The sequence below is a fragment of the Balaenoptera ricei genome, chromosome 20 (assembly GCF_028023285.1).
Source record: "Balaenoptera ricei isolate mBalRic1 chromosome 20, mBalRic1.hap2, whole genome shotgun sequence".
Classification (NCBI taxonomy): Eukaryota; Metazoa; Chordata; class Mammalia; order Artiodactyla; family Balaenopteridae; genus Balaenoptera; species Balaenoptera ricei.
In genome coordinates this window covers 57,282,686-57,297,823 of record NC_082658.1, presented here as the reverse complement: position 1 = coordinate 57,297,823, position 15,138 = coordinate 57,282,686, and the positions used below count along the sequence as shown (strand labels likewise).

The following is a 15,138-nucleotide window of genomic DNA, read 5'->3' as shown; positions in this document are numbered from 1 at the left end:
GCGGCTGTGAGCCGTAAGACCCCTCCCCAGTGACCCGCCCGCTCGGCTAGGGAGCGCCCGGCCCTCAGCGGGCGTGGCCGCCGCGGTCCAGCCCCCGCCCAGTCCCGCCCCCTCGCGCCGAGAGAGCCCCCGGCAGGCTACCCGGCCGCCAGCCCCTTCTCCACGTCCGCCGCCACTCCCTCGCCGCGGAGCCGGGCCGAGGGGGATGCTCCGGGTCCCACCTCCGCGGGGAGCTGCGCATTTCCGCGCGCCAGGGCGGCCCCGGCTCTGGCCGGCCCTCGCGGCGGCCGCCCGCGTTCCGCGTCCCCGGGAAGTTGTCTCCGGAGCCCGCGGCGCCTGGGTCTCCTCCCCCTGAGCCCCGCCCCCCCACGGCCCGAGCTGGGAGCCGCGAGCCGCCCGGCCCGGGGGCGTTGCCGCTCGCTCCGAAGCCAGCAAGTCTCAGCTTCCCTGCGCGGGGCGCGCGTCCCCCGCCTAGCTGGGGACCCCCGCGCACCCCCGAGACGGCGCGCGCCCAGAGCGCGGGAGCCCGGAGCGCCGGGCGCCTGGGACCCCGCGGAGCCGCTGCCCAGACTGCGGGGCTCGGCAGGGATGCAGGCTGCGCTGTGAGCCCGGGCGCCAAGGCCATGTCCGGCGCCCGCTGCCGGACCCTGTACCCCTTCTCCGGGGAGCGGCACGGCCAGGGGCTGCGCTTCGCCGCGGGCGAGCTCATCACGCTGCTGCAGGTCCCGGACGGCGGCTGGTGGGAAGGCGAGAAGGAGGACGGGCTCCGCGGCTGGTTCCCGGCGAGCTACGTGCAGTTGCTGGAGGTAAGCGGCGAGGGCCGGGGCTGGGAGACCGGCGCGCTCGCATACCTGTTGCCCGCGCCCGGGAGGCCGGAGCCGCCCCTGCCCGAGGGGCGCCCCGGGGGCCGCCCATGCGCGCTCGACGCAGAGCCGCGCGCTCCTGGGGGCGGCGGAGGCGGCGGGCGCCTCTCCGGGCGTGGGCGGCGCGGGGCTCGTCCTCCGAGCGCTCCCCGTGCCGGGCCTCCCGAGCACATCGTGGCCGCCCTGAGGAAGCGAGAACTTGTTGCCAGTGTGAGTTCGGGAGCTGGCGGGCGCGTTCCGGCGGTGGCCGGGGCCGCAGGAGGGTTTCGGCGTCCGGCGGTCCAGGGAAGACGCACGGAGGATGGGGCTGGGAAAAGTGGCACCGCTTGGGCCCCGGAGCCCCGAGCCTGCCGGCCCGTGGACGGTCGTGCTGCGGCGGGTCAGCTGCCTGGCCGCCTCCGGGCCGCCCACTTACTGGTCAGCTGAGCCTGGCTAGCCACCAACCCGAGCCCCATCAGCAGGCTTGATCCAGGGGTGCCGCAGCCCCCGGCCAGCGCCCCGTCCCCTGGCCCAGCTCCCCGAGGCCAGGGTTCAGAGCCTGAAAAGTGGCTTGTCCTGGGGTTCTGGCCTGGCCCCGGGCTTCACAGGACCTGCTGAGCCAAGTCGGCTGGCTGTTTATTGTCTGGGTGACAGTTGGGAGGCCTCGATGTCCTCTCATCGCCGAGCTCATGGTCATAGCCTGAGTGGGATTCTTAAGTTCCTCAGGTCCTTTGGTGGCGTGTGGGGTGGGCTTTTACAGGGTGTCCCCTTTAGTGAAAGGCTGCCCGACGCCAAGATTGTTGTGAAGCCTGTGAGTAGACGGAAGTATTCTGGCAAAACTGTCCAAATCATAGAGACTGAACTGATTAATAATTTACCCTCCCCCCCCCCCTACTTCACAAAGAACAAAGTAGCAAATTTTGACTGAAAATGCTCTGTGCAACTCAAAAAAGACAGAAAGAAAGCTAGATAGCGGCGAAACGGTTACGGGTGAGTTTGCCTGAGAAATATCCTGTGGAAACATTATCAAAATAGAGCCTGGCCTCTTAGAGGTACGTGATGTTTCTTTCAGGTCCAGAGAACAAAATCCCTCTACATGGGCTAGTAGTATTTGAGCAAAGTTGAGGCTGGAAGGCGCCTTCCTGGGCTGTCAGCTGAGCCTATTCGGGCACCTTCGTGGTTCTGCCATTTGGGAACCTGGCTACCCGGGAGAGGTTCAGGTGTTCCTCAGCTTTCCTAGTTCCCTTCCTGAGATTCAGGTGTGGACGAAAGCAAGTGAATTGCTTCTTACGAAGACCCGGAGCCTCCTTGTTACTAGCCCAGCAGCCCTGGCAGAGACTCCTGTTGTGGAGTCCTCTGGTGGCCACGCTTTTCCAGGAAACACTGATGTGGAAATTTGGCTGTTGGATGTCTGGTGAGGAGTGTCCCTGGCTGGACTCAGCCAGCTGTGTGTTGGGTGGGGGTGAGTCTGGTGGGTCTGTCGGCTGTGTTAGCAAGAGCGAAGTGTCTTTGCTTTTTCTTCCCGGGAGGACAGAGAGGGTGAATCACACCACCCAGGGGACAAGCAGAGTGACCAGCTAGGACAGCTGTGGGTGTGTCAGTCACAGTTTGTGGCATGTACGTTGCCTAAGGTGCTTTCAGACAAGTACCCGCCTGTGTGAGTAGTACCCCTAGAGGGGCTTACGTTTGTTAAGCACCTACGAGGCACCAGGCGTGGTCCATGCAGCGTCACCAATTCCCCAGACAGCCCTGGGAAGGGGGAGGCACTCTCCCCATTTTACAGGCAGGCAAACTGAATATGAGACAGGTGAAGGCAGTTGGCCAGGGAGTAAGGCTTGCGTAGTTGGTTAGCAGCTCAGCTGGCTGAATGCTACCCTCTGTGCCTATGTCTCTTTTCAACCCAATATCCTTGGCCCAGCTGTACCAGAAGGCAAGTAAAGAAAGGGTCTGGATCCCTGTGGGAAAGGGCCAGTGCAGCTCCCGAGGTCCGCCTGCCAGTGAGCACATCCATAAGGGAGGCAGGGCTGCTGGGGCTCCAGTGAGGGCAGCTGCTCCTTCCTACCTGGAGCATGTCTCCTGCGAAGCCTGGAGTTTGATTTCACTCAGAGCCAGCTGGTTTTCCCACAGGTGGAGACAGGAGTGGGCCTGAGCCCTGCGACTCTTTTCAGGGCCAAAGCAGACGCAGCTTCCACAGGGAGGATCGTAGATCAGGCCCTTTTGTCTCTGGGAACCTCTTCCCTGAGCAGGCTGGACCTCAAGGCTGAGGCTGGGGAGGGGTGGAGGAGATGCAGGTAGGGTCCCTTGGAATGGGGTGACTCCCCAAAGACAGGCTGGGTTAGGGGAGAATGCAGAACTCCTGAGGGGGTTGCCGGTGGTGGACTGGCCAGCATATGGCACTGGAGGAGTGCCAACCAGGTGTTAGTGCAGAAGCCAGGAGGCCAGAGAAGGGCCCACTTACTAGAGGTGGTAAGCCTCTGCTAGTGGGCGCCTGGCACTGAGCTTGCTGGGGGCATGGAGTTCAGAAGGCCAGGGGAGCTGTCGCAGATACAAGTACAGACAGAAAGGGCTACACCAGTCTCCTGCGGCAGGAGTGGGATGGCGGGTGCACCGCTGAGAATGGCACTACCAGCATAACCCCCACCCCCGTGCACCGTTTGCTCTCTGGCGGAAAGAGTGATGTCAGGAAACCCCATCTTGGCAAGAGTGTGCTAATGATTGAGGGCAGTGTGTGCAAAATGCACACGCCCCGAGGATTTCCTCCTTGTTCGTATGAAAAAAGGGGAACTGAGAGGCCCTGGTTTGCAGGAAGCATACCCCGTGGAGGGGAGTTGGGAGCTAACTGAGAGGGCCCAGAGATCCACCCTGGTGGCCAGCCAGCCCCTGCGGAGAGACCAGTTTGGTGGAGGTTCTGGTCCTGGTTCCTGGGGAAATCTCTTTGGTCAAGACCCTAAGGAAATGGGGGGACAGGGCAGAACATACTTGGCTTGCAGAGGGCGGCCTCCAGGAAAACCTCTGCCAAGCAGAGCTGGGGGAGCCCTGGTGGGCAAGGACTGGCCACAAGGATCATGCTATTCAGTGAGTGGGGCAGCCTTCCAGAGGGTGCCAGGAGGAGGGGAGCCAGCTCCCCCCAGAGAAGGGAGGAGACCTCACGGGTAAGACCCACAGCTGCCCAGGAGTTATCAAGGCCCTTAGATAAAAGCAGCCAGAAACATCTTTCTTGAGGGTCTGTTCAGCCATGAAGAGGTCAAGAATCTGAGAGAGACATGGTCTAGGAGGAAATGAGGTGATGCTCTTCCCTCGAATGGAGAGAAGAAATGAGGGGTCTGGAAGATACTGTAAGGCGTCTGCAAAAACCACCAGAGCTTTGGGGAAATGATTCTTCAGGGTAATAAGATTGGAATGCATACACAACAGAGCTTTCCTTGACGGAGGTGCTGTTCTCAGAATCCACGAGCTGGCTGCAAGGTCACTTGCAAGGTACTCAGGTACTAACAGAATATGACGCTGCCAGCTGAACTAGTCAGCCGCAGAGGGTCACCCTCGCACCTCCTTCTCTTCACCTTCTGTTCTCCCATTGTGGGTTCAGGTGATCGTGCTGCAGGAGTTTACAAGGTGTGGCTGGGGCAGAGAGATGCGGGGCTGGGGAAGTGGGCTGTGCTGTGGATCATTGAGGGATAGTGTTTTACCCATTGCTGTGTAACAAGCCACCCCAAAACTTAGTGTCACAAAACCACCATTTGTTATTATCTCACACATTTCTATGGGTTGACGGGGCTCAGCTGGGCGCTTCTTCTGCCGGTCTATCTTGGTGTCTCTCATGCATGTGCAGTTAGATGGTGGCCGCAGCTGGGGTCCTGGAGGCTCAGCTGGGCTGGAACCTCCAAAATGGTGTCTTCACTCACATGCCTGATGCCTTCCGTATGGCCTTTCTCTCTGCCTGGTGTCATCCTCGGTGCCTTTCTGCATGGCCTTTCTCTTCAGCAGGGCAGTTGGAGTGTTTAACATGCTGGCTTCTTGACACAAAAGTGCAAGTTGCCAGGTCTTCTTAAGGCTTAGGCTCAGAACTGGCGCACACTTCTGCCACATTCCGTGGGTAAAGTGAGTCACAGTGTGGGAGGGAGGTGCATACAGGTGTGTATACAGCGAGGCGAGGTTCATTGAGGGCTGTTTTGAAGACTAGCTACCTCAGAAGGGTAGGGAGAACACCCTGGGACAGGTGATCCATTAGAGAGGAAGCAGTGCCAGGCCAGACCGTTGAGAGAGCCTCGGCGGGCGGGGGGGGGAGTAGAACGAACAGATTTGGCCATTCTGCTAGGAAATTCTCCATCGCCATCCTTGGAGGTTTTTGTTGTTGTTGTTTGTTTTTGTTTTTAAAGACGCCAGGGATTTCTTTATAAAGGCCACACAATAAATGGTGCAGCTGATATTGAAACTAGATTTTCCTGTCCCTGAAGCCTGGGTCTGTCCCCTGGGCCATTGACAAACCAGCCCAGCGTTTTCAGGTCGGGGCTATTTGGTGCTGGTTGTTAATGGACATGGTGCATTCGAGCTGCCTGACATCTAGTAGATGCTTGATACGTTACACAAATTGATTTTAATACAGGGCCTTTCTTTCTGTTACGTGGAAATTACCTAAAATGGGTGTGACCTTGTTCCTCACACCCGTATTTTTTAAGGCGGTCGTCAGCTCTTTCACGAAAAGTATAATTAGGGCTGGTGGTTTGCAGAGCATGTAGCTGTGACCGAAAAGATTAAGGTGCTTTCTGCCGTCTTCATGAAGTCATCCTGCCCTTTGATTTGGGGGCTGTGGCCCTCGTTTGTGGCTCCTGTGCTGTGTGAAACTCTACCTTTGGCCCATACTCTGTCTGCCTCTGATCCGGAGGAGCGTTCCCCTCTCCGCACCGCTCTGTGCTCCCTCTGTGCTGGTCCGGTCAACTGGCCACCCCTCAGGACTTCAAAGCAGTCGGCAGGGCTTGTTGGATTCCCTGGATTCGGGGCATCTTCACAAAAGTTCCCTTAGCAACAAGTCGGCAGGAATCCCTGACATCTGTGAACCACCACGTGAATCCCTGCGGTCCATTACCAGCTAGAAACATGAATGAGATGCTGACCAGCTTGTACTCGTCCCAGCCTGAAAAAGCCCAGCTTTTATCTGACAGCCCGGTCGACCTCATCTACGAGGACGGATGCTGGTCCCTACGTGGCTGGTGAAAGAAGAGGTTTGGTAAACCAGGAAGGCTTGGGTACAAGTTAGGTGTCAGGATTTTTGTCGGGCCACTCCAGGGGACGGCGTTCTCCCAGCAGCCAGGCGGCACGTGGCAAGGTTTCTAACAGAATGTCAGCACGGGTCCCCCGGTCCTTAACTGCAAAACGAGTAGGTTCCGCTCTTTCCTACAGTGGCAAGGCTTCTGGGTGGTGTTTGTCCCCATGGAGAGAAGTAGAAATGGTGGCCAGCAGGTCGGCCTGGCTTGTCCTTTGGAGGACCAGAGCATGGGTGACATTGTGTAGGTTCAGTTGCGACAGGTGTGTGAATTGTGCCAGGTTCATGTGGATTCCTCAGAGGACTGAGCCACCTCCTCCCTCCACATTTAGTGTCTCTCCTGTCTTCCATCTGGTAAAGATCTGTTTTGTTAGGTTAAGTTCCCGGTTCACTGTATTCCCCCCGGTTCTTGAGCTGGTCTCCAGACTCAGTCCCCAGGGACTTACATGTCCAAACTAAACTCTTACTCTCTCACCTCCTTTCACTGCCTTCTCCCCGCACCCTCCAAACCCTTGTGCTTGTCGCCACCATCTCTCTGCCGTGTCACCTGACTCTGCCCTCTTCTTACCTTTTCTCTCCTGTTCATTCGGGTGGCAAGCCTGGTCTGTTCTCCCTTAGAAACATTTCTCAAAGCCTTCTCCTTCTTCACTTGCATTGGCAAACTTTTTCTGTAAAGGGCCAGGAAACGTTTTAGGCTTTGCAGGCCAAGAGGCACACTCGAGTTATAGTTGCATCCCTGTGATGTATAGTGTGCTGCAGGCAGTGAGAAGCCGTGAGAGCGCCCATATGGTCTCCGTCGCAGTGGCTCAGCTCTGCCCGCGGAGCACGAAACATGTAGAGAGGAGCCCCAAGCCAACGGGTGTGTCTGAGTTCCGATAAAACTTTATTTATGGACACTGAGGTTTGAATTTGTGCCATGCAACATCCTTCTTCTCTCACTTTGTTTTCACCCATTTACAGATGGATAGGCCATTCTTAGCTTATGGGCTGTGTGTAGTTTGCCGGTCCCTGTTCAAAAGTTGATCGATCATTCATTCAACAACCCCTAATAGAGTGCCGACCATGGGCTGTGAGCACTGCTGGAGGTGAAGCAGTGAAAGGCCTAGAAAAGACGCTTACCTTTTAGTTGGGGAGATGGTAAACTAGCAAAAAAAAAAAAAAAATATATATATATATATATATATGTATACTTTTAAAGTGGTATGGGGCCAATGAAACAGGGTACTGTGACAAATTAGGGGTGTGGGGTGCAGGAAGGGAGGGGTTCCAGAAGCTGTCAGAGGAGCCTTCCCCAAGGAGGGTATGTGTGAGCAGAGACCTGAGTGACGCAGAGGAGCCAGCCGTGTGAGGATCTCGGGGGGCGTGTGAGTATTTGCACTACAGATGCAGATAACCCTGAAGAGGGGCGTATGTTTGATAGATTTGAGAGAACCAGAATATTCCAGAATGGTTAGAGAGCAGGGAGCAAGGACAAGAGAGGTTGGGATGTGACAGAGAAGGAGGCAGGTAAGTTGGATAGTTGTCTCCCCCCCCTCCCATATATGTAACTTGATTTTTCTCTACGAACTTGTATTTCGAGTCGCTATCCTGCATGGCGGAAGAAATGAACTGTCAAATAATTTGAGGTTGCTTGCCTTTCCCCAGGTTTGCATTTATGGTCTGGGGGGCTTAACTGCAAGAAGCATCATTCCAAGGGCCCAGCTGTTCCTTGATGTCCTTTGGGCATCTGCTGAGCTGTGCTCCCCGCGTGGGTCTCTCTGTCTATCCATACTTTTGCCAGAGACAGTCTCCTGTCTGAAGGGTCCCTCCATCTGGAGCTCCCTCTCCTCCTTCTCAGCAGTTTTTGGGACGACAAAATTGGAGTGTCATTCTCTGACACTGGCTGAAGTTTCTTTTGCCTCCACTGGTGTGTTGGTAAATGTTTAACAATCAGCTTTGGCGGATGGAGGGTGGGAGGTGGAGTGAGAGAAGTTCTGATTTGTCACGTTTGCCAATTTCTGGGGTGTAAATACTCCTGCCATGGCTGATTTGAAGCTACCAGTGGCTTCTTTTAATTGAATACGTTTGACATGCCATCTTGTGTAAAGTTAAGGTATACAACGTGTTAATTTGATACATGTATATATTGTAATATGATAGCGATATTTAGCACCTCTGTCACATTCCCTGATTATCCTTTCTTTTTCGTGGTTGGTAGCTTTCAGTTTGATTGACGGGTTGGCGTGCTCTGATTTGTTTTGGAAAGCTCACCTGGGCTGTAGTGTGGAGGATGGATTTGAAGCGGGTGGGGAGGGAAGCAAGCAGATGAGATAGGAAGCTGGGAGCAGGCTGGTGGGAGTGGAGATGCTGAGAGAGAAGTGGATGGATTTGGAATGTATTTTGAGGGTTGAGTCAAAAGGACTTGCTGGTAGATTGACTGGGGCGGGTGAGGGGGCCTCACCTCTGCACGTGAGTTGTGATGCACTCCCCCTGTGGTATTGTCCTCATCTGTGAATCGTCCATTCTGCCACCAGAGACCTCTTCCTTTAAAAAATGAGGTAAAAGGCAAATAAAAATAAAAAGTTAATGTCCTTAATGTAAAAAAGTTAATGTCCTTAATGCAGAAAGTTCTTTTATAAGTTATTTTTTTAAAAAAGCCAAAAAGGTACACATCAGTACAAGAATGGGCAATGAACTTGGATAGACACTTTATAATAAAAGATGCAAAATCATCAGCATATTCAGTCTCACTAGTAGTCAAAGAACTGCACACTTTTAAAAAAGGTAGCTTTAATGAAAAGTGTCAAAATAAAAAAAGAATGAGTATTGGCAAGGGTGTAGGAAAATTGCCCTGTGCTTCCTGAAGTGTAGTTTGGCAATATACCTTAAAACCTTAACAGCGTACGTGCCCTCTGACCCAACAATTCCACATCTAGAAATTTGGATTCAGAAAGCATCTGGTAGGTAAGCTGTAAGCCTCAGAATACCCATTGCAGCCTGTTGCTAATATAGCTCAATTGGCCACACCCTACCTGCCTACCAAGAGGAACTGGTTAAAATAAGATTCACCTGTTCTTCACACAAGGACAGCCATGCAAAAGGGGCTCAGCAGAATTTTAAGAATAAAACATTTTTGTCAGTGATGCTAAGTGTTTTCATGGAGTTAGCATGGTTCAGATTTCACCTTATGACAAGGCAAAAAGAGATGGTGTTTCCAAGAATGAACTGCTTTTTAAGAGCAGAGACTGTGTCCCATGCATCCTTTTGTGCAAAGAACAGGTTGAAGGAATACTTGCCTGGCCCAGGGCCACGTTCTTTTAGATATCCTTAGTAACAGCAAATCTTTGTCTTTCGAGGGGTGAATTTGATTTTTTTGGAAACAGCCAAAATTCATTTGGAGCCACGTCTGGTGTGTCTGTATGTGTGACTGTCTATCACCTTGTTGAGAAAAGGATGTAAAGCAGCTTACCAAAAAGCATACGGTATGGTAAGATAAAAGCATTAATATGTGGGGAAATCTGGGGAAAGGAGAAAATAAGATGATGGTTGGAGTGAAGTCTGAAGAGTGTAGAAGGTAACTGAGTTAAGTAATGCTGTTTGGGATTTAAAAAGAGGTCCTATCCTCAAGTCATGTTGTGTTTAAGCGGATCTCAGTGGGGGAGTAACAGAGATGCTCTGAAGATGGCAGTGTTGGGGGCTTACATGCTGTGTCAGTCAGGATGGGTTAGGAAATGCTGCCGTAACAAACAGCCCCCAAATCTCAGTGCTTAAAAACAACGTAGGTTTGCTTCTTCCTCATGCTGCAAGTCTGTTGCGAGTTGGTTTGGGGCTGCAAGACCGTCCAGGACCCAAGATGAGGGAGCAACCACTGTCTGTAATCTTGCTGCTGATCAACAGCACATGGTTTTTAAAGCGTCTTCCCAGAAGTGACACATAGCATTTGTGCTCAGATCTCATTGATGAAAGCCCAGCCACACCTAACTTCAAGTGGGTGGGGAAATGCAATCCTGCCATGTGCCCAGAAGGAGAGAAGGAGTGAGCTGAATGTGTGTGGACAGCTCTGGTGACCGCCAGGTGTGTCCTGACTGAGGGGGATGCCCCGTTTCTGTTCCAGTTCAATCTCAGTATTTTATGGCCATGCCTAGAGTGGTGCTTCTCAAGCTGATTTTGATGCCTCTAGAGCAAGTCTTCTGGATCTTGTTGGATGCGGATTCTGACTCAGTAGGTCTGGTGAGGCTTGGGACTCTGCATGTCTGACGAGCTCCCTAGGACTTAAGCCTCAGCAGGTGCCCATGGCTCCTGAGACCAGGATGAGCTCTTACTGTGCTTTCAAATCAGCTCCCCGTCCCTCAAGCTCTCCTGGAATCTAGCGTGACGCTGGGCACACCAGTGATACTTGGCCTGATCCCAGACTTCCTGTGATTTTTTTTTTCTTTGCGGTAAATACATCTGTCGACGTTTGGTTCAACAAAAACAAATATTTATATTTGAGCACCTACTGTGTATGCCAGGCTCTCCGCAAGTCTCAGGGGATAAGTCAAGACCTGGAGCCAAAGTCTTCTCTGGAATGTGCCTCGGGGATGTGCCAGCCCCTCCAGGTGACTCTGGCAGGTGATTTCTCTCAGAGACTTCAGTTTCACACTTGTTCTGTTGGAATGAAAGCCCTTCCAGACATTTTGCATCCATTGTTCTTTCTCAAATGCCTTAGTTCCTTTGCTCCTTCCATTTGCTCGTCAGATGCACAGAGAACTCCCGGATTAGTCAACAAAAAAAACTAATTAAGTTGTAAAAACTCTTTAGAGATGATATTTCAAAAATTCTACAGAAATGAGTCCTTGTCCGAATTTAATCATAACAGAGGCTCCTTATTTTAGCAGTGGTTCATGGTAGAGTGTCATTTGTTTTTGATTCACAATATAATGTAGAAATAGAAATAGGAAGTTGGAGGCCACTGTTCTCATTTAGCAAGTGTTTTATTGATAAATAGCTACAAGCCTTTGTGGTGTTTGGAGTGAAAAATAAAACTCTGTTGAGTTTTGGATAATCAAGGACATACTTCGCACAAAATCTACTAATCTGGTACTCAGTCTAATATTTTCGTATTATAAAGAAGGTCCTGGATGCTTGGGGCCTCCCGCTTGGTGTGGGCACATAGAATCTACCTGTACAACATTACCATCTAGGACGTTAAGGACAGCACTTCTCACATATTAAGGTGCATGCAAATCACACAGGGTTCTTGTTAAAATGCAGATTTGGATTCAGTGGGTCTGGGGTGGGGCCTGAGACTCTGCATTGTCTAACTAGCTCCCAGGTGACGCTGATACTGCTGGCCTCTGAGCCACAATTTGAGTAGGAAAGCATTTGAGTACCCTCAGGGGTTTCAGAGTGTGCAAGTCATGATTAAATTCTGGAATTAGACTGGGTTTAGTTTACTTTCTTTTTTCTGTTTCTTTTTTCTTCGTGGATTATGTGAGGCGACACAGGATCATGGAAGGAACACAGGTTTTGGAATTAGACCTCATTTTGAGCCTGTTTAATCTGAGAAGAGAGGTATGGAGATGGTAAAAAGGTAGGATGGGGGAGGGTGGTAGCTGGTGTTCCAGTTTGCCCAGAGGGGTCCCTTGATCACAGTTACGGGGTAGAGGTGGGGCTCCGGCATGTTTTACCGTGGCCAGATGAGGAAGAGAGGTTGGGGGCTGAGTGGTGAGTGACGTGGGCAGGGTAGTAGGCCCAGGGTCTTGACTGCAGTATGAACTTGGTGGCAGAGAGAGAGCCCGGGGTGGTCTTGCCAGATACCAACTGTGTTAGGAAAAACATGCAGTGGGGCTGTGGCCACCACATCTCAAGGCAGTTCATTGGTTCCAAGGGGCTGCTGGATGCATGGTGTGGTTTGGTTTGTGGGCTGGAACGTGAGCCCGGCGGCTACCACTGGTGTGAACTGCTCTGACCGTGTTCAGAGACGGGGGCAGAACCTCCCCCCCAAGTCATGTGGGCCGCAGAGTGCAGGGCAAGAGTCTGGCAGCTCTGGGTTCAAATCCTGACTCAGCCGCCCCTGCTGCCTGTGAGACCCTGGGCGAGTTGCAGAATCTTCCTGAGTTTCCTAGGGTTCCTGTGCGGGTAGCTGGCATCTTGTATGCACTCTGTTAGTGGAGTGTACGTCCCACATGTTCTAGGGATCACGCCAGGTTGAATGCTGAGAGCTTCTGGCTAACTGGGCCTCCATTGATGGGGCGCTGCTGGCTGCGAGAAACCTCTTTCCCTGGGCCCCTCTGAGGTCAAGTACAAGGCTGGCTCGTTGCAGTGCCGTGGTCAAGGCTTTCCGGACTTCCCTGGCCGTCCAGTGGTTAAGACTCCGCGCTTCTAGTGCAAGGGGCATGGGTTCTGTCCCTGGTTGGGGAACTAAAGATCCCACATGCCGTGCGGCACAGCCAAGAAAATTAAAAAAAAAAAAAAAAAAAAAAAAAAGGCTTTCTGACCCATGGGTACAGATCACCTGAGCATCTTACTAAATGCAGATTTGGATTCTGAGGGTCTGGGGTGAGGCCTGAGAGCCTGCATTTCTCAAAAGGTCTGACAAGGAGATGCTGCTGGTCTTGGGCCCGCACTTTGAGTAGCACAACTGGAGAGCACCTTTGGGGGTGTTTCAGGACACAGATCCTATTATTTGAAGCGAGGGAAGCTGCAGCCTCTGGCCAGTTCTGGTTTATTTGAAACTGCTGCATGATGGTTGCCGCTGCTCAGGCTGGCCTGATTAGTCTTAATTGCTTCTCACCTGGGTCAGATGGGGCTCTGGCTGCCGGGGACACACCCCGAAGAGGCTCTTATAATGAGAAAAAGGCTGTTTGTCGGGAGAGGTGACATGTAGGAGGTTGCTAAAGGGCTTAGGCATTCCTTTTCATCTTTGCTGGTCCTGGGCCAAAGGCAAGGTTTGCTTCAAGGGCCTGGATGGAAATTCTCTTCTGAAAGCGTTGTTATGGGGCTCGGAACAACAGGGCCCGTGTTCTAGGGCTCGGAACCGGGGATGGTGGTTAGTGCCGCGAAGCAGGCGTCTCCCGCAGCCCCTGGATGGAGCCCTCAGGTCTACACTGTTCTGCACTTGGCCTCTCTCCTCTTGCCTGGATTACTGCCGTGGTCCCTAACAGCAGTGGCTGCTCCTTTGGTCCCTTGGTGATGCCCATTCTCCGTAGTGATGCCACAGTGATTTTTCTAGCCAGTTTGACCGCAGAACGCTCCTGCTGAAGACTTTTCTTAGCTTTTTGGTTGCCTTTATGATATAATATGACTTAGCTTTGCTTACAAGGCCCTTTATAACCTGGCCGCTGCCTCCCTCCCCAGCCGTGTTTTTAGCTGTTTTTAGCATTTCTCCGTATGCGTGATGCTGGGAAGTAGCGTCACCTTGTATATAAGGCGCAGCCAACCGTGCCGGGTCACCCTGAGACAGGAGGGAAGGGGGCAGGGCACAACCGTTAAAACAACGACACAGCCGTTGAGGATACGACATAAACTGGTTAGAACCTACTAGGCCCAAGATGGCGGATGATTTGACTTCCTGTGCTTAGACCTCGAGCCTCATTATGCGCTCATTGTAATATAGTAGCATGTTAAGGACACGCCCACTGGCACCATGGCAGTTCGAGGACAAAAGTGGGCGGTGCCCCAATTCCTGGAACTCCCCATCCCTTCTCCAAGATAGAATATTCCTCCCACTCATTAGCATATGAAATTACCCAGCCCATAAAAACTAACAACCGCATACATCCTGGGGCCTGTCTCATTTTCCAGGATGACCCCATTTTTCTGCAACAATCCTGGAATCCTCGAATGGGACTGTCCTCAGTTTGTAGACAGTCTGGTGTAGTGGTGTTCAGAGCTGAGCTGACCCGGGTTTGGGTGCTGGCTGTGTGAGACTTTGGGCCCCCTTGCTCACCTGACCTTGGACCTCAGTTTCCATATCTTTAAGACCCATATCAGAGAGTCACTGTGAAAGTTAGAATTGTGTCCTTTGTTGTAAATGCTCTGCGGGGAGCCTGGTGTCAAGGTTCCCGATATGCTGGTGGCCATCCATTACTCAGCGTTCTTGCCATTATTTTCTTAGTAAAAAAAACGTGTTTCCCCCCGAGCGTCAGTCCAGACGTCATGGTCACCATTTCTGGTGGAGACCTTGTCTCTCTGGCTCTTGTCACCTCAACTCAGTTCCCATCTTGGTTCTTCCAGGTAAGTCCCTTTCCGTCACGTTTTGCGTCATCACTGAAGATGTGTTTGCCAGAGGAAGTCGCGGCCCTACTGTGGACAGACCCACAGCTTTGTCGTGGTATATTTCCACCACCAGCTTAAGCCAGAAATTCCTTTTCTGAAATGTCACAGTTGTCTGAACCTCCTCCCATCTGGACCCTCGCTGAGTGTGATATACCTGCCTGGGTGTGACCAAGATTAGAATCTTAGCTGCAGGTCAGTAATTGAGGGGAATTTTATCTTAGAGCCTGTGGCAGATAAACCCGCCTGTAAAGGCAGATTTTTCTGCAGAAGATTGCATCCTGAGGACTGTGGGTAGGGTACTGCTCAGAGCGAGGTGGGGTCACAGCATCCGCGGATATTTTCAAGTTGATGTGTTTGTGATGTGGCCATGGGGCCCTTGATTCCTTCTTTCAGCCCGAATTTCTGAGCATGGCTGTTGTAGGTTCTTTGGGGGCAGGAGGGGAGCACAGTAGCGGGAAACTCTGCCTGTGCCCCTGTTCCCCTCTGCCCCGGCCCTATAATCTGACTGTTCATGGTGGCACTTGAAGGGCTTTCTGCTCGTCCTTGTCTGTCCCCACTGCCCCCGCCACCCAACCAGGGCACAGAGGAGAAGTCATCTCTCTGGGCTCACGACAGCCCACCCAGAGGAGAGAGCAGGGAGGGTCTTCCTGCTTCTGACTCTCTCTTGTGAAAAGAGGAGACAGTCTGGTCTTCAGGAAAAAAAAAATATTGGTGTGGATCTTTTAAAGGATTCTTCTTGCTACTCAGGCTGGATGACTGATGCACGCGGATTGGGAATTTGGGATCAGAGAGACAGCG

The 15,138-nt window shown here is 52.6% G+C and overlaps 1 protein-coding gene across 1 annotated transcript in view; it reads left to right on the top strand.

Moving 5' to 3' along the window:
- Positions 1–582: 582 nt before the first annotated feature.
- Positions 583–15,138, top strand: part of GAS7 (growth arrest specific 7) — a 201,043-nt gene continuing 186,487 nt past the window's right edge. Inside the window, exon 1 of the mRNA XM_059906611.1 lies at positions 583–806. Within this exon, the coding sequence (XP_059762594.1) occupies positions 624–806 (183 nt within the window). The 5' untranslated portion in view covers positions 583–623. The remainder of the gene's footprint in view (positions 807–15,138) is intronic.